The sequence below is a fragment of the Dromaius novaehollandiae genome, chromosome 1 (genome assembly GCF_036370855.1).
Source record: "Dromaius novaehollandiae isolate bDroNov1 chromosome 1, bDroNov1.hap1, whole genome shotgun sequence".
Lineage (NCBI taxonomy): Eukaryota > Metazoa > Chordata > Aves > Casuariiformes > Dromaiidae > Dromaius > Dromaius novaehollandiae.
The window spans coordinates 200,946,172-200,968,771 of record NC_088098.1 but is presented as its reverse complement, the minus strand read 5'-3'; the positions used below and the strand labels follow the sequence as shown (position 1 = coordinate 200,968,771).

Below are 22,600 nucleotides of genomic sequence, written 5' to 3'. Positions count from 1 at the left end.
ATTTCAAATACTGGAAACTGAACTTGTTAATCACTGGAAATACATTAAAACATTTTGACAGTACAAAAACCAAAGACTTTTTTTTGAGATAGTACAGTGTGATTTTCTTCATGATCCATTGCACGTGGGCACCACTGATAAATATTGTTAGGCAGGTGCTTAGGCTTTTGATGGAGTTGTCTGGAGTTTCTTTTTTCCCCTCACTGCATTGTTTCAAACATTTTTGCGCTCTGGTTTTCATCTTACAGGGATCCTGCTCTCTGAGAGCCCTGATGTCAGTCAGGCTTCTTCTTATTCACTGGTTGTTCACTTGGCCTCTCCATGATACCTGCTCCAACAGCACTGTTGATTTCTGCCTTTTATCTGCTCTCCATAGTTCTTCATCCTCTTTATATGATGCTCTTCTCCATTCCCAAGTCTCTTGCTACCTTTGTAAGGTCTGCTTTGCCAGACCACTTCTTGGCTTTCTCTCTTTGTTCCTGATCTTATGCTGGATGGGATCTAAGGTAGAAATCCCATGATCACACTGACTTTCCTCACTCCAAATTTACTCTCTCCATCTGCAAACATTTTAATCTAATCGACTCACATATGTGCATTCCCGGATGCCTTCATGACCTTCTTAAAATGTTTCCCCAGTTCTTTCCTCTTCATGCTTCCAATTTTGTCTTTCCTAATGGGATCTCACCAGTTTCTTCGAAGAAAGATGGCTGAATATAATAATAGCACTTGCTTGTAATGTTCAGAGAACTTTTCATCTGCTCACCTCCTCTAACTGTTCTATTTGTGTTGATGGTCTCATTCCCTCAACCTACTGCCCTTCCTTTAACTTGCTGTCATTTTTTTTCTCTCTCTGTTCTGAGATTTGCTTCATGATACACACATGCTTTAGACTCCACAATTTTCAAACTTTTCCTTCCCCCTCATCACTCACCCTATTTGCATCTTTCAGCTCCTCAGCCTCAAACGTATTAAGACTCCTGTTGGAGCTGATGTCTCTGACTTCTTTCCTGTGGTTCTGCTATGAACCATTTTCATTCCAGCTTTCAGTTTTTGGACTTCATTGACTCTCTATTTACCTTTCTCAGAAAACATGTATGTCTTTGTCCTACCTGGCAGGCCACCTTCATCTGTGTCAGCCATGTTCTTCATTTTAGATCTTGGGAGTATTTGTTTTTTTAGAGGTCTGGCAGGTAGGTGTGCCCACTGTAACTTTTGGTCTTTGTCATCTCCAGTAATTTCTCCTTTAGAATTGCAGGAATATCATAATCTTCAATCTCCTTCCATGACAACATTTTGCACAGCTGTGCCTTTTGCTTTTTTTCCTCTCCTCCTTATCAATGGAGAAATCTCATCCATGAACACAGATTCATTTCTGTGCTAATGAGTTGCAATTCTGTCTCTCTACTCCAGCTCTATCTTTCTGTCCAAATTAAAATCTTTGCCTATTTCTCTGATATTTCATGGATTAGGCAATTCTCAAGAAAAACATTGTACCTTCTTTGGTATCTCCTTTCTTGGTCACTGTGGGGATCATCACTGTCTCTCGCTTAAGCCTATACCTTAGTATTGTCTTTGATCACTGCATATCTAAATGTTTCTTAATCCTTCTTTTGTCCCATTATTTTCCACAGATGATAAATTATATGATCTCTATCTCTTTCCCAAAAGAGAATCATTATGTTGCTTTTCCCTGCAACTTAATAACATTCCCAGGCTCTATTCTATATAATGAACCATGCTGGTTCATTTATCTCAAATTCCTTGAGTACCAGTAACTCTCAGCAATTATTTTTAACTTGTATTTTGCTTTGAAGTTGCCTTTAAAAAAAAATTTTAGATGGGAAAATTGTGTTTCTTTCAATTAGTTAGTAGGTCTAAAAGATCTTGCCTCATGTATATCTTTCTTTTTCTTCCCACTTGACATTTCTAAGGCATGACTGTCCTATTCATTCACATGGATAAAACTGTCATCAAGGGATATTGTCATTTTCTGTCTTGACTTCTTCGATGTCCTTTCCACCTTCCTTTATGAATGCTATTTTGCTGCATTCGTATGTATTCAAAATGCTGCTGCAAAGTTACCGCTCTTTGTGTCTCTCTGCAGGCCCTTAATGCTCAGTATCCTTCATGGCCTGTCATCACTCAATTGGTATCAAGAGTTCAGTTCTCACCCCTTATCACCCGCTTGCTCACTTTTCAAACTCTATTTTTTTTTTCGTCTGGGCTTTTCCTCTCACCTAACAAAAGCTGCCTGTGGCTGGCTGCCAGTCTGCCTCAGAAGCTTTTTCCAGTTCTGCATTCAAGATCCGCCTTGCGACAATGCCTGTGGAAATATGAAAGGCTGGCCTCCCGAGGTGGTGTGCCCAGCGCTCACAGCCTTCACCAGACAGCTCCTTTCCGTGCACTTCATCAGGCTGTATTCATCTCTTCTCACTAGTCTGCTAGTTAACCCAGGTGCTCTTTGGGCCAGGAACTGTCTTTTGCAGAGTTTTACCACACAAGGTAGAATGGAGTCCGTGGCTTGGGAACGTGGACTCTGCAGCAAAACAGTTAATAATAAATGACTCTCAAATGTGCAACTTTTCATAGTAGAGTAAGCCTCAGTTAGGTGGTATCTTGCTTATTTACAAACAGGAAACTATTGCTACTGTAGAATGGCTCCTGATGAATGCGGGTTTGTTTCTCATTCTAACAGCGACCCGTTGAGTCAGTACCCTGAGCAGCAATACTTCTTACTGTGTTTCTTTTCCTAAGGCCTGCATGCAGAAGCACCAACAGCAGTTCAAATAAATTTCAGTATTTCAGCTTCAAGTAAATGTGGGGAATTTATTTAATTCATATTTTTGCTCCCAATCAGCATGCTATTTTACATACATATTTTGCCCAGTGTTTAGAGTACGTGACTTGCCAAGTGCAGTGAAAATATGAAAGTCTTGCCATCATAGGAAAGGTTATCCAGTGGATAGTATCAATATTGTTCTTCCTCTCATTCACTGAATACAAACTACTTGTTTCAAGAAAGAGCAGAACTAACTAGTTTAAAGGAATTGCATGACTTACAAGGTTTCTGTTTTGCTTATTTTGTGTTAAATGCTGCTGTTGATATGTTCATTCAAGAAAAATATACCAGTCAGTAAAGAAATGATGATCTTTGCTTTCAGTCTAAGCTATATAGTCCTGGCTACAGGATACTTTTGCTGCATAGCAGGAAAGAATGCGGTTTCTTCTGTCTCATTCAAAAGCACCATAAAGTGATACAAAGAAAATTCTCTTCTGTAGGGACTGTCTCCATGGTCATATGTAGAGGTTCCCTGGAGACGACTGATGTGCTGAATGTTTGAACACAGAGAGTACTTTGGAGAATTACTTTCTGTATTTGGGCTGACAGCCATGACTGCTGTGAACCTAAAAGGAAAGAGAGAGAGAGGAGGGGAATGTAAAGAGACAGTTCAAGGATTACATGTGTAGAATATAAAATTAAAACCAGTGTTCCAGGATGTCATTTTTTGTGAGTGGTCCTTAGACTTTTGGACATGTATTTGACATGTTTGATTCTCCCAGGCCTTTTTACTTATTTTTTTTGTAAGGCACAGGGGGAAAAAAAAAAAAAGAAAAAAATGGTCCTGTAGTACTTGCTCCCTTGCAAACAAAATAATATCTGACAATCTAGTTTTAGAAAGATTTCAGATTAAAAATTCTTTGGACTCTTCCATTTTGGAGCTTTTGTGTTGTTAAATGTTTTGAATCAGTTTTCATTCAGACAGTGATTTGGTATGCATGGTAGCTTCTGTGTCCAGATGCTGGCATGGCAAATACTGGAACCCTTATACTTTTCCAGAGAATAAGCTATTGCTCTATTAGCTCAAATGCCAGAGATTTGCTTATGGTACTAAACATCCTAGGCTTGATTCTTTATGGAAAATAAAGCAACTGTGTAGCTGTGCTCTTATTTCATTACACTGGGATTATTAGCTTCTACTTCTGTGCAAATCTGTAAACTATCCCTCTCTAAAATCAAGGTTATTATATGCAGTAGGATAAACCCTTTTGTTTGTCAAATTTTTATATATTCTATTCTGTATTTGCTTCCAATGCTACCTTCATTTTCACAGTAACTTTCTCTTGTTTAAGTTGTATTTTCATATCTGTAACATGAATTACATTTAAGTTGACAGTGTAACTGTTTTATCCTGATTTTTAACATCGGAATTGCATTAGGCTGCCCTTTTATTGGAGTCACGTTGACAATTGTAGCCAGTAACAATTTTAAAAATCTTGTATTTACAATAAGTATCCCGTGTAGGGCTTTTAGGAGCAAAATAAGGAATTAAAAGTATTAGGTCTAATTGTGAGATGTAGCCATTATATAATTCAAATGCAGATAAGAGCAAATATGCTGGGGGAAAAGTCTTTGGTGGTTTTCTCAGAAATTCTCAGAATTTGATCTTGAGGTTGACAAGAGTTTGTAATTGTAAATATGGTGAATTGTAAATTGCTGCTGAGGAAGATTTTGAAAGTCCCATCCTAATCAATGCCATTTATACAATACGGAAGTGCACTCACAAATCCTCCTCAATCAGTAAAAATATGGGGTAGAACTCTCCAGGAGCTTCACCTTGTATTTTTGGCTGAAGAACAAATGGGTATAAAAGAAGCATGAGCCAAAGCAGGCTTAAAATTAGAAAGGGATTTCTAATCACTGTATAACTGACTTTTTGAAAGAGCATTCCCATGTGAGTAATGGGACAAAACTGGCCAACTGGTTCTGAGATGCAGTTCAATAAAAGCATGAGGATGATAGATCAAGTGGTATGGTTGCCTGTGACAGTAGAGAGCTCGGCCTAAAGTAAGAGTGCACTTTCCTATGTTCTCCTATAATTTGATACTGTATAACCCCTGAAAATGAAAGCTTAAACCACTTTCTATCCCAGTCAGATTTCTAATGCTCTCCTTCTTTAAATACCTTTGCACTGAAGACTTTACAATCCTGTGTACCTGATTTAAAATAGTTATTTCAAACTAGATTGTATTGATTGCACTGGCTGTAAGATACAGGTATATAATAATTAAGTTAATAATACTATTGATGTATTCAGAATGGTGCTCTTTGTTCATGTGAATTTCATTACTAGAGGGATTTTTTAGATCAAAATTTACCCTTGCATAGGTCACAGATAAAGTGTTAGGCATGATAAAATCTTTCTCTATATGCATTTATTAGGTTTGCTATTAACTCTTAATACAGAATTTAGGTAGTTTATAGAGATCAGGTTTACAGATAAATGTATGCTTTCTTCTATGATATCTGGAGAAGGCTTTACTATCAAAAAATAGAAAGTGGATGTGAAATTTTTATGATTTTTATATTTTCCATGGTTCTGAACTGTGCTGATAGCAGGAGAAATTAAAAAAATGGATTCCTTTGTTACATGTACACTGCAAAAATTAGCGTGCCCGTATATCTGTATTAGCATATACTGGTTTGGAACATAGGCTTACCCGTTCACTGACCATGAAATGCTGGGCATACAGGAATGCTCAGAAAGAAAATAAAGTATTTTTAAGGACATTATTTGAGACCACTGGTATGCAGTAAGATTCTGCTGCCTCAGCTATGCTGATTTTGTTATTGAAGATGTCAGATTGCTTAAAAATAAACAAAGAACAACTGAATGAAGTGGAACCTTGGCGAGACTGATGCTAATCTGGAAGGGTGAATGCTTTGAAGAAGAAGCTGACTTACCTGTCCCTTCCACTGAAGAACAAGAATGGTATCCCTTCAAAGTGACATGAAATCCAGAAGCGCTGGTTGACTCTTCCCAATATTTGGAAGGCAAGTTAGAACATGGTAGTATCGAAGACTTTATCTGTCACCAAAAGTTAACCTGCAACCTTGGTTTCTCCAATTTTTGCTTACCAACCTTCTGTGGTAAACGCGTTTGAACTGTGGCAGCCCTCTGGGCAGACCCTTGGAGCTTTGGAAATAGAGTTGACCCTATTCGCATCCAAATCCTTGGCTTTCTGTTGGGTGCCTTGAATGCATCGGCAAGCTTCTGACCACGAGAACAGAAAGTCCTGCAGCAACAACCTGTTCTCTGCTCTTCCCACCCTTTTGTACACTGTTTTCTCTTACTCCCTACCAATAAGAAGAAACAAGCCTAGAAGGAGTGAGAGGGCCAGTTCCAGAAAGGAAGGGGATGTCACCTGTTAGGATTAATGTTCAGGATGATTTCGATGCAGATGACAAAGGGTAAAAGACAATAGGGAGAAAGTTTGAAGATTAACATTAAACCTCACTGCACACATCATAGAAGTGTGGCATTTGTCCTTTTAACTTATAAGAAAATACAATCTTGGCCAGATCCTTGCCTCAGTGGAATGATGCTCTGTGTGTTTGTCACCTCCAGGCAGGACTGTTGTAATTCAGTTTAGGTGGAGCTGGATTCAAGGCTGTTGATGGCCTTTAGATAGTATGCAGTGTGGTTGCCCAGTTTGTGTGTGGTTTAGGCAGCTGTTTGTTCATCAGATCTGCACTCAGTTTGCTCCACTGGCTCCCAGTCAGTATCCAGTGTCGGACTAAGGCTTGATATTCCAAGCAACTATTGAATCAAACACCCCAGCTACATGAAAGGCTGTGTTTCTATTTGTGAACCACCAAAATAGCTGTGTTCCCATGGGACAATGATCAAATACCAGAGCAGCAATGTATTAGCTGGGGACAAAGTACTGTGGGTTACGGGATCAGGTTATGACCCCCCTCGCAGGAGATCAGGTGAATCCGGCATCAGATGGCTGTGAGGAAATGCTCCAGCACTTCCCTTTTGTGAGTATGTTCCATCACGAATATGTAGCAAAACCAGCTCTCACTTTTATTTCAGAAATAATGGTCAAAAAGAGAAAATTCATAAAATTTGGAATGCTATCAGTTTATGAAAAGGTTTATGTTATAGTTTTAAGTATCCTTTTATGTTAACCTTAATATGCTAAATTTTAAGAAGTTGTGCACTTATATGGAGTAACTTACTAACAGTATTTAAAGCTTGCCTGTGTTCAGCGTTAAAATTACGAACATTATCGCTTACTGAGAGAGGCCACATGCATTATTAACAAAAGCTAAAGGTGACATATCTCAAAAGGAGCTGAGTGTTTTAGTATTTCATAAGCATGACTGTTGTCAGACTGAAATCAAGTCTGATCAGCTTCTAAACAAACCTCAGACTTTTAATTCATCAGAAATACTCCACCACTGAGCTTTACATAAAGTACTGTGGACAGAATTGACAGTGCTGAAGCAATTCTTTCTCCCCTTCAACCCAGTTGCTAAGAGCTGATGAATTGCTTAAGGGTTTGCACATAGGAAGTACTACTCAAGAAAATTTAATCAGATAAAAAATAAATACCTATTAAATTAAATTAGCTATAAATTAAATACCTATATTAAATATGAATTCTATTAATTAAATCCTGTAAAATATAACATCTTTTATGTATGTTCAGTCTTTCATGGTATGTTTTTCTGCCTTCCCTTTTTATCTCACTGTAATAGATACTTTTCACCCGAATGCCTAATGCCTGGTAGAAATGAGACATCGTTCCACTATCTGGAAGATTATAGTCCCTTGAGTGTCTGTCTCCTTAAAGAGGTCCATCAATTTCTTCATTTTTAAGCTTCTGTTAGCCTGCCTAACACATTTACCTGAGCTCCATCAGCTATTCAGGCTTCTTTACAAAGAAGGGAAGTTGTCGTTACAAAGATAAGCAGAAGTTGAGCTAGTGTTATTCTGTCTTTAAGCAGGCAAAAACTCTATAGAGGAACCTGCCCTGTTGGCCTCATCTTGTGTGCGTTTCCAAAATGCCTAAAATCAGGAAGAGGGTGATCACTGCTGCACTGGTGCTGCGTGGAGAGCTGATGGCAGGAAGCTTTCCCAGCACGCCAGCATAGGAGCTTTGCTGAATTTTCCTGAAGTTTTGAAGGGTCTCCTTATGCCTCAGAGGGACACTGTGTGAATGCAGAAATGTTTTCATGTCAGTGCCATATCTAAACTGAAAGTCTTCACGCAAAGTTTCTATGTACTAGAACTAGATTGGAAAATACATGGGCCAACCTGCGGGCCCTAGTAGAAAAGCAAGCTTGTTACCCCTTGGCAGAGCGAGAACAGCAAGATCTGTGACTCTGCCTCCTGTTTTGCTGACCAGCCTGAGTTGACACTTGAGTGTGTTTCCTTCCGTGGTAGAACCTTACAGTAATTTGTGCTCTGAAGAGCGTTGACACCTACCCCAGACTTAAATTACAGAAGGCCAAAATCTGTCTTCAGTTAACCTCTTCTTTGATAGTGATTGCCATAGGAAGGAGCCAGTCCTGATTCTGTAAATTGTATCCTATTTGTGAGTTTTCTCTGAAGAATTTTTACAAGTGTTTATTATGTGGAGCTATGTCTTTGACTTTTTTGCTCCAGTTGTGAGTAATGTGAAGTTCAGTCATGAGATTTCTCCTTCCCGACTGGCTGATATAAACTTGAAGCAAGAGTGAAAAATAATGAGTTTCTATTATTCAACTGTGGATGATAAATGTTCACTTTAAAGTTTTTGACAATTTCAGGGACTTATAAATACTTTAATGAATATGTAACAGGCAGTACTTAAAAGAAATACCACCTCATGATTCCTGGTGAACCAAAGAGGTATTTTTACCAATTATTTCTTTTAGTATTTGCCTAACTACAGGTTTTGCCTTGACCACATACCTGCAAATTTCCTTCTAGAAGAATGCTTGTGAATGTGTTATAAAAGCTAAGTTCTGGTCAGTGTATGTTTAGTTGCCTTACATGGGTGTGCATCAATGAAAAGCTTAGGAGACAATGCAGTGTCAATATTTTACTGTCATAACTGGCCCAAGTCTTCAAAAATGTTAGTATCACATGGTTCTGTGGTAGTCTCACACACACGTTTTGAACAATGCTTGGTTCCATACCACAGCTTTGAATACTGTTTCTCTTTGTTTATTTCAAGTATATAGTTAGTGTGTGCCAGTAGTATTGAAAGAATAGATGCAGTGGGGGGGACAAGCAAAGAGCAAATATTTCATGTTTAAAAGAAATGGAAATCAGCTACAGTTTCATGTAGAGTTCTTTTCGGATACGGAAGTCATCAGCAAGAAGGTAACTTTCAAAATAGTTTTCTGTTGAGTTAATAGTGCTTTGTAATATTGTACTAAAAGATGAACTAGAGAATAATATTTTTGTAAACTAGAACATAGTGTCTAACTCCAAATGCCTTTCCACTACTTTTTATTTCTGTGATTTTGTGGTGAAGTAGTATCTGAAGTTCCCGGTGATCAACATGCATTTCAGTTAGTGCTTGCAGTAGCTTAGGTAGTTTACAGTGCTGCTGAGTCCGATGATGCTTTTAGTGATTTTACGTACCCAGCCATCTGTTACCAGTTTACTAGTATTTCAAAATAGTCAAGAACAAAATGCATGCTTAGTATGCTTTTCTTCTACCTTGTGACTGCAAATCTGTCTTTTACGCCTTTCTCCTGCATGCTGCTTCTGTGACCTTCCAGTACACTGTGGAAGTGCTGCCAGACGGGCATGAGCATGAGCATGAGGGACTCTGCGGTGGTGACTAATCTTGGCTCCCACCAGCTTGCTGCCTCTTGCTCCCTGTATGTCTAAATATACAAGGGACCTTTGGTGTGAGAAAGCACAAAGGGTTTTTTACTGTGGTGAGCTGTGTATGCACCTAATTGCAGTGTGCTATTAGAGCCTTGGATTGGAGATAGATGAAAAGGTGAAAAAACAGAGGAAGAATGAAACATTTAATGATGTGAAGTTATTTGTAGAATGATGGATCATTTAAACGGGTACTGTTTTGGAATTCAACCATATGTGTGTTGTTTAGATATGTAAGCAAAAGGTAGCAATGTCTTTAATTAAAGTTTCTTTGCATTTGTTTTTCTTTTTCCATGTAAAATGCATGGATTTAGGATTCACAGTGCTTAGAAATGCCTGTGAGCTTTTTGTTTGTTTTTTTTTCCCTGTGTGTACCTACACTATTGCATATGCCGTTCAGTCTGTCTGCTTCCTTTTTACCTGTTAGCAAGAGTAACATCTGCAGAAACATTGCCATTAGTTCAGCACTGCTAAAGCAGTCCGCCTTATTCTGTTATCCAGACCTTTATGGAGAAGTATCTCCCTTGCGCTCTTTGTTAAGGAATTAGTGAGGCATTCCAGCACCCCTGATGAAACGTGCCGGCTCCAGCAGCCTTTCCCAGACGTCCTGAGGAGCCTGAGGGATGGCGAGCTCTGGAGAGGAGAGATGGCTTCTTGGAGGAGGCCTAAAGAATATGCATCACCCGTGGTGGATGGTCGAAACTGCCTTAGAACAGTTAATTCAGCTTAAGCAGCATTTTGTTTAACTGCAAGGAAACCTGACCGAGTTTTAAATCAGAGCGTTTTGTAAAGTACACTTTGATTAATGTATCTGTAGGCTCATCTCTCTTTGTCAGTATGTTTCTGGGAAACAGTAAAGTTTCATACTACTTAAGTGCTTTCTCTCAGGTGGCTGTTGATTAGTTGCTGCTAAAATCTTTTTTTAGCTTTGATAGATTTAAGTTGATAACATTGGGAAAGTAGTATTTGAAGATATATCTGTGAGCTTTCTTGAACAATGGTGTTTTTGTTACAGCGCCCCTGTTCATGGGGTTGTGGGCAGTAACAAGGACTGGTTTATTTGTCTGTCTGTAACTCTCCCTTTGTCATATTGCAGGATGGAGTGGAAACGGTGGCCTTCCTCGATCACAGCGGAAGTGAAGAAGAATTTGATCCAAGTACTCTTCCAGATCCTGATAAATACAAAGATTCTGACCAAGAGCATGATTCAGAAAGTGAAGACAGCTATAGGTACGCTTTTTTTTTCCATGACGTACCAAGATAAATATATCTTTTCTATCCTCTCATTTCTCCAAAGGTTATCCCTGGAAGAGGTCTAGTTTAGCTCTTATTAAAGGAAGGATAGGAACTATAGCTGTTCATATTTCTTCTTTTATCAAAACACATTTTGCACATTCATTTTGAAATGCTCATGCTTTTTAAAAAATGCTTTGTTTAAGAACTCATTTTACAGTCATCTTCTTGCTCCAAGGGTTTAATATTTATGAGTTTGTTTCAAAGGTAGGTACTGAACGGCAATCTGTGTTAAGGATATTATTTTCTTTTGTGAAGATGTATTAGCAAGATTTTTGAGTCAGCGTTGAAGGGATCTCAGTGAGAAAATTCCATATGCAAAAATCTTGACGAATTACCTGGGGGTTTCTTGTGTTTCAGAAATACATTTCTCTACTGTCACATTACAGGTTTTGTTTGAGAGGAAAACAGTGAAGTCATGTAAGGATTTGGATGGGCCCTCTGTAACTGCACTGTATTAAATGAATTTGTGCAAGATGAAACATGATAAGTTGTATGATTCAGTGTTGCTCAGGCTTTTCAACACCACAAATGAAGTGGAATCTGAGTTAGAAGCACATGTATAATAAAATTAACAATGCTAAGCTTTTTATTGTAATTTAAAACAGTATTTTTAATTATTTAAAAGGGGAGATTTTGTATCCTGTCATATAACAGCAAAGCACAGGGCGGGGATGAGGATCGATAGCTGATGGCAGCATGCTGCAGGAATGCCGGAGGACACTGGGCGAAGCCCTGTGTGGTTTTTGTTACGCTCTTCACAGCAGCAAGAAGGCTATCCTCGTGTTTCTGACAAACAGCCTGTTGTGTAACAGAGTCAGAAACAGATACTGGCACTTAGTGCTATTAAAAGGGAGTATAAATCTTTATTTTGCCCTCTTCTAGATGTCTAGTTTTATAAGTGTCTCTTGCTTTTCAGGTCCGTATCAGCTATGTCGTAGCGGCTAGATTGTCACTAGCTGGGATTTAACTGCACATTGCAGGGGCAGTACCTAGGGCTGAGTGTTGTGACATGGATTTAAGCCCTGGATAACCCTGAGTAAACAAGCTGGTGACTGTGTCCCCTTCAGCCCATTCCCCAAAGTGCTGGTCAGCAGAACAGACAAGGCTGGGGAAGCACGTGGTCTTTTCCGAGCTGCAGTAAATTGCCTCTTCTTAGTGCAAGGGGGAGCAAGAGGGTAACTGCAATGGAATTACAGTTTCCTCCGCTTTCCCTTCCCTGAGCCGATTCTGTATCTCTGCTCCATGTAAAATGAGTGTAAAATCTGAGTGCACAATGTGAAATAAATAATAAAAAAGAAGAGCAGGAAATGAAAAAGACCCACAACTGTAAACAAGATTCTTCCCGTTCCTGCTGTATTTACGACAGCTTGAGCCTGCCCATAACTTTTAATGGGGCAAGCAAAATAATGATGTTAATGCAGTTAAGATTCAGTATTTAGTGATGGGGGTTACATAAGAGGATTTGTTGGTTGCTTTTCATGCGTTACTAGAGTTCGAATCTATCTATCTATACTTGATAAATGCATTCTCTAGTGGCATTTTTATATTGCTTGGAGTGGAATAAGGTTAATACGATGAAATTTTATTCTCGGCTTCCCCTAGATAACATCAGCAATATAGTTAATGTTGTCTTTTTAATATATGAGGTTGTGATGAGTAAAACCTGGATATAAGGCAGGGATTTCAGAGTTGGAGGATCCTGTAAAACCTCATTTTATTGGAAGGGACTGTCTCTGTTTGTTTGCTCAAATGCTGGCTGTGGGGTGAGAACCAGCAGAAAATTGAATTTTTGGAGTCCAGACTTATGCAGAACCCTTAATGAAGGCGCTGGGAGAAGTATCTCAGGACACTAAAGCCTGTCCATCTGGGACTGTAGCGCTGCAGGTTCTCGCGTTTTGCCCGTTGGAGGGTAAAGCCTGAGCTGAGGTCTGCAGTAGTGCTTTGCTGTAGGTGGAGGAGTAGAGAGGGCATCTTGAGATGAACAGATAATGTTATTTGCAGTCTGTTTCTTGGAAGCACTGAATCCAAGGGTTTGTTGAGAAAGTCTGAAGTAAAGCTCTGGTAAGTGGATGGACTCTGAGAACCACTTGTCTCATTTGTGAGTATATGGCTTTGCAAGGACAGACTCCTGCAATACTGGTAAGCTGGTGGGACAGAGTTACCAGCAGCCAAGTATAGGCAGCCTGCTGTCGTAACACTAGCTATTAAATATTTAGTTACTTCAGGCATTTCCTAATTACTGCTAAGTGTAGGAAAAGGTAGTATTTTAATAGCACATTTCTTAAACAAGTTTTAGCATTATTTTGACTTGTAGCCTTAGCTAGGAAAAGCTATCTTGACAATACCATGGTTTCTGGCATAACTGGTTAGCAAGTATTTTGAAAACAGTAGGGGGTCAGTTCAAAATTTTTGGTTTTGTCTCATTTACTTCCAGCGTCATTGAAATAACCAGTAATCTAGGGGAGATCACTTCTGCCTTTTTTCTTTTAATGCATTGAGACATCACTTTTTATATAATCATTTCCCCTAAGATGTCAGCAGGACTCAAGATTCGCTAAGCTTTAAGAATAAAAGTTGAAAGAACTGGACAGATTTTTGGCAGCGTTAATCAGTGTCGATTCTTTGGAACAAGCAGCTGATCAGCCCCCTGGGGCAGTGTGTCCGCTCTCGCTGCAAGATGAGGCCCTCAGGAGGACTGGGGCCTTGCTTACCTCCCCTTCCTGTGAAGTAGGGTGGAAAAGAAAAAATATGTTTAACAGGAAAACAAGAGTTTAATAATAATAAGTTCTGATAAAGTATTTTCATCAGTAAATCTCAAAGTATTTTACAAAGGAGGTTGTTAGGATTTGTATAGACAGGGTCCAGGCATAGATGCAGGTCCCCTGCGGGCTTCTCACAAGCTCTGTCCACTAAACACACCGTGTTCCCGCTGCCATCACACCAGATCACAGGTGGCAACTGACTTTTTTAAAAAATATTTTTTGTTACCTGTTTTTCAATATGCCAGGTTTACTGATGTAAACTTAAGCCATGCAGACACATTTTAGTCCTTTTTGGTTTTCCATTTTATTGGTTTTGTTCTCACTTGGATTGCTTTCTCAGTGAATGTTTTCTTGGAAGCTTCAATGCCTGCAGTATTTTGGTTAGCTACCTCAAAGACTTGAATGTAATTTGGGCTACAGAGAGTACATTTGAGCTGAAAAAATAGGCTATATATGTATTCCAACTTGAGATACACATTTTTTTTTCTGCTATGCATTAGGACTTGTCAGGTGTGTAGTAAATTAGTTTTATCTTAAACAGTACATTTTAATTTAGTAAGTGCACTTTAAATATGCCGTTTTGACTGTGCTAGCAACTGACTTTGGAACAAAGTACAATTTCGTGCTGCAGTACGGTCTGCCTTTTGTCTGTGTATTTGAAATGCAACTTAAATCTCAGGAGGGTTTTAGTTATGAAACTTTCTTTTTTTCAATTTAAGAACTTCGACTTGAGCTTCGCAAAGGATCATTTATTTTAGAGGATGGGGTTTTATTTGATCTTTGGAACCTAGTTGTGTGTGGAAGCTGATTTGGCTAAAAATCGTATTTCAGATACTGAATCTGAGGAGCTAAGGCACATCAAATAAAACGTATTTTATATTATAATTCCTTTAAGATCATATATAGATTTAAGATTTTTGATGTTTGAAAATGTAGTGGGCAATTATTTAAAATCTCACAACTATTCAATTCTTTAAAAGGTAGTCTTGCAAAGAAATTGGTGTAGCATATATTTTGTCCTGATTTTCACATGCAACATCAGCACTTTTTTACCATGAAAACCCTGCTGACTTATAAAATTAAGGTTTTTTTTAGCATTCATTTTTCTGACTGTGAAGTTGCTTAGCTTGGTTTTGCTAACTTGAGTAAAATATTTCTATGTAAATCTGTTGTGTCAGTTCTATGGGGTTACAATTTGCTTGGGCTGCTTTTTTGCTGTGAGTTTTGGGGTTTAAGCTTTCCCGGGGTAGCAGCAAGGCATTCCTGGGGTAGCAAACGTCTCTCAGGAAGGCTGTCGCTTAAGGCTGTGTAGTCGGACTTGAGCAACTTCAGGTCGCAGCATTGGCGTCAGTTGTCTGCCCAGGCTTTTAGTTGACTTGTTAATAAAAAGGAAGGTGCTTAACCTCCTCTAAAGGGTTTTTAAAAGGTTTTTGTTCATTTTTCCATCTTTACAAATTCTGACAGACTCCTTTCCTGCTTTTAAGTCTTGCCTGCGTGTGCTGCAGGACTAGAGTGGGTAGCGCATGTTTTCAGCCTTTATGAAGAAGGCAAGAGCACTGAAATTTTGAGTGCGAGTCAGATTGCTGCAAATTCCTCCCCAGCATTTAAGCTGAATGGAAGTTAACAAAATGATACAAAAAGCAGTTTTGAGCAGCCTGGCCAAATGGGGCTTTCAGTTTTCTGGAGGAAGAGGCCATATGAGTTTAGGCACTGCTCTGATGGGAAAAGGACTGCAGATAAACCTCCACAACTTTGAGTTTATTATTGACAGAGAAATCCAAAAGTAGATAGCAGGCAGACCAGATATAATTATTATAGTGGAAGACAGGTCAGGAGTGGATTTCTAAGTCGATGGTAAGGATGGTAATTAAAACCCAGAAGTGGAAAGAACAGCCAGAGCAGGTATGCAAAAAGAAGAGGAGACTGGAAAGGTGTGGGACGCTCCCAGGGCACGAGCAGACACAGCGAGGAGTGACTGGGTGCTGACAGATGGATTTGGAGCTGACAGAGTCCAGGACAAAATTAGACTTCCAGGAGTGCCTGAGTGGGCTGTGTCAGCATCAAGGGCCATGGAAGGCTCTCGTGTGCAGGGCAGCTTGTTGCACTTAATCTAGTGCTGACTTGAGCCTGCTCAGAAGATACTGGTCATATCTTTACAGGTTAATTAAATGAGGCCAGGATGCAGGCTTAAGTGCTGGCACATGAGTATCCGTATTGTTCCTAACTGCCAGCACGCTCCTTGGTGTGGTTTTGGATTGTGCCAGCATGCTCTCCTGGGCAATGTCCCAGCGTATTTTGGGGTGGTAGGATGGGCCAAGGGCTGTTCCAGGTAGGCAGTAGCGATGAAGCTGCTCTTTATTTAGCTGTGTAAAGAAGTGTAGCAGTCTGCACGGAAGTTGTGTTACATGACTTGCTTGTGGAGCTAGAGAACAGACCCATTTCTCTTTGCTAGATATTGTCAGCTTGGACTCTGATTAGACCAGGGCAGCACAGTGCTAATAAAGCTGTGCAGCTCCCACAATCGCGTTAGGATCTGCAGTCTTCTGCATAAACACACTGGTTCATTCAGAGCTGGCTGAAGTAACTTCTGCTGTGATGTCCACTGCAAAGCTTCGGTATGTCCTGAGACCTTGGAGGTGGCCTGGACGCTGTGGGCTTAGGTCTGTGCATTCGTTGGGAGCCTTTTGTGGAAGCAGTCGCAAGTGAACGGGGAAGCTGGAGTGAAGGAAATTAATTCCGAGCTAGAAAAAGAGGAGATCAAGAAAACAAAATGAATTGGAATGACCAATAAGCCTAGAGAGTAAAGGAAAGTGGTAGCTGAAGAGGCTGGGGAGCATGAGCCCACGGAGAGGCAGTATTGATGTATGCATAGAGGGAGGCAGGAGGATGATGGGTCTCTGGTGGGACAAGAAGATTAAGAGATTGGGCAGGAAATGGTATCAGTGGGGAGGATGGGATTCTGTTAAATCGACACTGCTGCCTCATACACCTCCCTTAACTCAGTCACTGAATTACATAGTGAATCACTCCAGTGGCTGGGAAATATGGAGGTAATAATTTTATCAAAAACATATCAGCTGAGAGTTGCATACAGTGAAATTAGGCTTTGAAATTGGAAAATACAACTCTTCTGTTTTATATTTTCAACATTCTGAGATTTTGCCCAAAGTGTTAGAATAAAATGGAAATACATTGGGCTGCACCAGCTGCTACTTACTTTAAAGGAAAAAAAGCTTCTAAAAGGGCTAATTCAAAGCAGGTGTATGAGACCTAGGGCATCATCGTTCAAGAGTCTTTAAAAGCAGACCATCTGTCCATGGTTTCACAAGTCAGAAAAGTTGTTCATCAGTTTCTCTTCTCCTTAGTATTATTTTAAACTGGGGGAGTATGCAAATCATGAGCTGAATTCACCTGTGAATAAAATTCCCTTCCAGCCGTACCTCTACAAGCTGAGTAATTAATGACTCCAAGCATGTAATATGAGATTAATTTTTGTATATCTTGCAACATTCATCATATTTGGTTTAAGGCTATCAATGTAAATTGTTAATGAGGTGAAAAATTTAAGTGTATCGAATAGGGTGAAAGAGAAGCAGCTGGATTTTCTAAATACTCATTTTGCAGGCAAATTGAATTTCTGATATTTCTAATCCCTCAGCCTCTTTAAATAAAACTGTTGAGGAAGAACAGAGTTCTGACTGGCCTCATCACTGGCCTTCTTTAAACCATTATTAGGTACGACTGATTATATTAGCTTTCAGATCTGCATGGAAAAGATCTTGGTCTTGAGGGGAAAGGAGAAGTACCTTAGTTGTGATATGATTTCTTTTGTGATTTCATGGCCTGGTCAGCAGCCGACAGGCGTGCAGGTCAGCAGTCACCCGGCTCTGTTACGTAGCTTTCTTCATTTTCAAAAATTCTGGATGAATTGCAGTTTCTTATACCTTCTTTAAGGTTAAACCTGGATGCTGGTGTTGACCTCCTAAGTTTTATGTGATTCCTGATACAGTTGGCATTACATTTTCTTTCAAGATGATTTATCCACAAGTCATGGTGCTCCCTCTAACATGTATTCTTCAGGCCACATCTGTGACATTTTGAAGGCCTTAACTTAATGTTGTGGTGGTCAGAAAAAGCACTGTAAGAAAGACATTGTAAAGGTTTGTCTTTAAGGCTGTACAGCTGTAAAGTGCTCATGGAGTAGAGGAGTCTTCGTATTTCCCTTCACCTGAAATAGTTGCACATAAGTAGCTTGTTTGGTATTTTCTTGTGGCCCGCCAATGCTGTCTGTTGTAATGTCTGAATTACTTCATTTATTTTTTCTGGATATGTATGTTAAAGGTGTCTTTCCACATTTTAATAGAAATTTGAAAAATTTTAACTTAGTTAAGAAAGAAGGCTTGCATTATGGAAGGAATCTATTTGAATACTGTATCACAGTTTTATCATTGTTTTTTCCCCACATTTCAACCTACTCAGAACTGCTTTTTCCTAATTAAGAAAAGGAAATTTCATATATTTACTTTGTTGAGTGTGTAAGTGCTGTTTCATGTACGCATTCAATAAGCTAAATATATATTTAATTTTACCGAAGGCTCATCTGTTGTGTCAGGCTATTCTTTAGTATTAGGGATCTTTCCAGGGACATTTTTTTCATGCTTTAGACTTGACAATATATATATTTTTATATCAGATGTATTGTTGACAGCTGAATGATTGATTAGGGAACACATTTTATGAATTGCCTAAAGAAAAAAAACATGTGAAGTGATCGTATCCCTGGTCAGAAAAGACACATCATTATTCTTCCTACTGCATATAGAATATTCTATTTTTTTCAAAACTTTTTTGAGGAACAGACTTAATATAAATGCTTGCACTGTCAAAACAGGTTTTACATAACCTACTTACCAAAAGTTGTATCAGCTATGAGAGTGTTCAGCAGCTCCCTTAAGAACAAACATTTTCCTGTTGTGTTCAGAGACTGCACGCTGGCTGTAAGTAATATGCCTCATACAACCGAAGAAGTAACAATAACTGTTTAATACAGGTATTGCAGGGTTTTCCAGAATACAATATTTGACCTATATTGTGAGTTGAAATGTACAGAGATAGAGAACACAAAGTAATTGCTCTAGTAACTGAGAGGAAAATGAAAGGCCCAAAAGCATATTAGAAAAAGGCAAGGTTTGAAGGAAAAAAGACATGCCAAAATTCTGTGTGCAGCCAATGCCTTTTTCTTACTGAGACTAAGTAGAGAAGAGTGAGGTCCTTGCTGGGAAACTGCATCTATTTGCGGTGTTCTTAGCTTTAAAAGAATGTTGCAAAATGAGGAAAAAGCTCAAGAAAAAAATGAAAATAATGTATAAGATCTGAAAGCTTTGCTTCATAGTAAATTTTAAACTGCGATCTGTTTAATTTATCCAAAAGAAGTTTGAGAAGTTACTTCATTGTTGTTTAGAAGGATCTATATGGAAAAAAGACTTTCAGTACTAGAAAAGTATTTAACATGTAGATATATAATCTGTTTCAGTAGCTGGAGGTTGAACAAACAGATCAAAAATTAGGTGATTTTTTTTTAAATAAAAGTTATGAAATGTTGCATTGCTGCTGAAAGAGATGTGATATTCTTCTGCCCTGCAAGTCTTTATGATAGCTGTGCTCTAGCTCACTATACGAGATAGACGTGGTAGAAAATCTCCTAGTGAAACTCTGTAAGCTGTACCGTGCCGAAGGCCAGCCTGGATTCTTCCTGTGGTTCCTGTGAACCTGTCGGCCAGAGGAATGACCTAAATGTAGTATGTCATCAACAAGTATTTGCATGAATGAAGGAGAAAAGGGAAGAGTATTTAGTGCAACTTTGCAGTTCAGAATGAACCACCAGCAGTTGAAGGATCATGGTAGTCACAGGAATGAAAAGGAGAGAAACGGAAGAACACCGGTGTCAGATGAAGCCTAGAGGGAGGAGATGGACATGTGAGATAGATAGATGGTTTAATAGTTTCTCCAAAGGCAGCAGCACATTTCAGAGAATCGTGAGCCTCCAACGTACAACAAATTAAATGGTGTGACCATAGCCACGGTCACCTCCAGTTGGAGCAGTTTCAGCCCAGGGCCATGGTAATTTGATCCATTTGAGTGAATGATTTCAGTTTTCAGACTGATGTATTAGGTAAGCTAAAATTGTTTTGCCTGGATACACTGAACGAAAACTCCAGTGGATGAGGTGAGTCAACGGTCAGCAATGTCTACGGCAGGAATAGGGAAGAAAAGGGCTGTTACAGCTTCAGACAGCTGATTTGTGTCTACTATTGCATATCTGCTGGAGCCTTTAGAAAATAAATGTGTCCTTGGAGCAGAAGCAAGATGTTGATTGTGGGTTTGTTCCCCTTTTCCATCAAAGCTATACTACTCATGAAATAATAGGAAATATTAAACATACTGTCTTGCTGGTCTGGTTTCCACTTGAATATTTTTTCATGTTCCGGATGTGGTACTTCAGCTCCAAGACAGACTTGTCTTTTGCTTTTAGGACAATTACGCTTGTATTTCATTACGAGTAGATTGATCTTCCCTTTCCTGCGATTGTTTTTGTAAATCTCATTTTAGAGCAGTTTTGATTTACATCAGTGGAATGGCCAGTAAAGGGAATAACACAACACAATATATTTTCATTACCATTTCTATGTGCTGTAGCGTTGTGACAGCAAGTTAGAAAGAAGCTGCACTGGGCTTTATGGAAGGGACTGCAGTAATTAATCTTCATTAGGATTGCTGCCATGGCCTTGTGAATTAAAATTTATTACATGAAAGAAGGTTTGTGGCACAACATGTTTGATTAGCAAAATGCCAATATTTATAGGATAAATTATTCCTAACTTTTCTGAACTGTATTTTATTAGTAGATTCATTCATTATTCATGCCCGTTTCTTTGGGAAAGAGCTCGTGAGCTATATTACAGTTTGGAAACTCAACTCATGTACTGCAATATAGTGACAAGGGCAGTTTGCTTCAGTGCAGCGCTGGTAAGTCCAGACACCAAAGTGTGCTCTGATAAACGTTAACTGAAACACAGCCTACGGTCTAGGAGATCTTGGAGTACCATGTTGTGTAAAAAGCAGTGAAGTGGCTGAAGATTTGTGTGGCATAACATTTCAGATGACTGACTCAAAAGCACTTAATATCTAAATCTTAGAACCTGAAAACACACTGTAAGACTATTTATTAGTAGTTAAATTAAGAGAGTTTCCTGGTGTATTGCTGTCAGGGTCATAGTTAGATCCCCTGTTTCCCAGATGGCATGCATTTTTGCTGCCGTTTATTTCAGAGACAGGATTCATAAACTGTACTTCAGTATTTCCGCAATAAAAGTTATCTATGAAATGATAGTGCTTTCCTTTGTTGTTACAGCTGTGTAAATGGAGGCCACAGAAATTACTGCATGTGTTGTTGAAGTCGGCTGTTGGTGCCTCGTGGCCTATGTAAACACAGGCAGCGACAGTAAATCACGCCGTCAGGCAGCCTCAGACTGTGTGGGTAATTCAGGTTACTGCAGCAACGAGAAGCTGAATTGCACCAGATGGCGCAAGGAAGGAATTGCAATCCAGCTGCACATGCCACTTTCTAAACGTTATAAATAGGGGAGGAAGAGCCACGCTGGTTCTGGTCGGGAACCCTCTGAATTGTGAATGTGCTTCCTAACTACGTTTTTTATGTTAGGAAATAATTCACTTTAGAATTACCTTATTTTGTGTTGGCTGTTGCTGTGGACGTCAGCCGGTGGCCTGTGCGTGAGGAGAAGGGGGCCGTGTCTGTCGGTGGGCAGCGAGCAGCGATGAAAAGGTTTGCTCTCCAGGGCCTGCTGGCAGCCCTTCAGTCAGCAGCGGCCAAAGAGCAAATAAGTTTCCTGTAGCTCATGTTGTTTTGCTTCTACTTTTTGTGCTTCATTAAAAACCTCCATTGCTCTTCATCAATCAATAGTTTTTTTTTTTTTTTGCCATATTATCTTTTCTCTTGCTTCCTGTCTTCCACATTCCTCCTTATTCACTTCTCATACTTACTGCCTAGCAGGGGTCGAATTAGTGTGAAAATATGCCTATTGCTGACGTGCAGCTATGTCTTTAGTATGCACCATTAATCTAGCAACGTGATGCCTTAGTAATAATAAGAGAGAGCTTGACTCAGCACAGCCTTCCTGCAAAGCTTATGGTGAGAGTTCCTGTGTCGCTGTGCTTCTGTCTGTGCGAAAAGGAGAAACCTCCCGGTTCTGTCTGAGCACTTCATGCTTAAATTTTATACCTCACAAATATCCAGGCCTATGGTCATCTGAACCGCCACAGTGAGGTGCTTGGTTTTTGTTATTTAAAGCCTACTATTCTGTAAGTTGCAGGGTTTCTGCATTGTTTTAATTGCTCAGATTGCTTTGCTGTAGTGTCCTGGATGAAGCATTAGTTGATTACAAATGCAAACTGGGCTTCGGAGTCCGTCCACAGGCTGGGAATAATTGGCTTTTTTGCAAGCAAGCTAAAAAAGCGTTTATTTGATGGGGTTTCAGCCTTACACTTTTGAAGTGAACCCCCATAATCTGTCCTGGTCAAAGAGAGCCCTGTGAGGCTGCATCCCCAACACACGCTGGCCACCTGGAGAAGGGACTTGTAGCGATTTACAGTATTTTCATATACCGTCAATATAGCTTTAATATTTTTGAAATATCTGAAGCCCTGCAGAGAGAAATAACAATCCTCATCCTGGAAAAGCAATAAAATAAGTATTGGTAGCAAACACTGAAAAGCTCCCCCTGTGCAACTGACAGCTCAAAAATGGCAAGATGCTGTATTACTTGAATTTTTGTCGTTTCGTGAAAAGGA

General features: G+C 39.4%; 1 protein-coding gene across 1 annotated transcript in view; it reads left to right on the top strand.

The window, feature by feature from the left end:
• DDX10 (DEAD-box helicase 10) overlaps positions 1 to 22,600 on the top strand; it is a 204,606-nt gene that overhangs the window by 179,926 nt on the left and 2,080 nt on the right. The window contains exon 17 of the mRNA XM_064505051.1: positions 10,771 to 10,904. Within this exon, the coding sequence (XP_064361121.1) occupies positions 10,771 to 10,904 (134 nt within the window). The remainder of the gene's footprint in view (positions 1 to 10,770; positions 10,905 to 22,600) is intronic.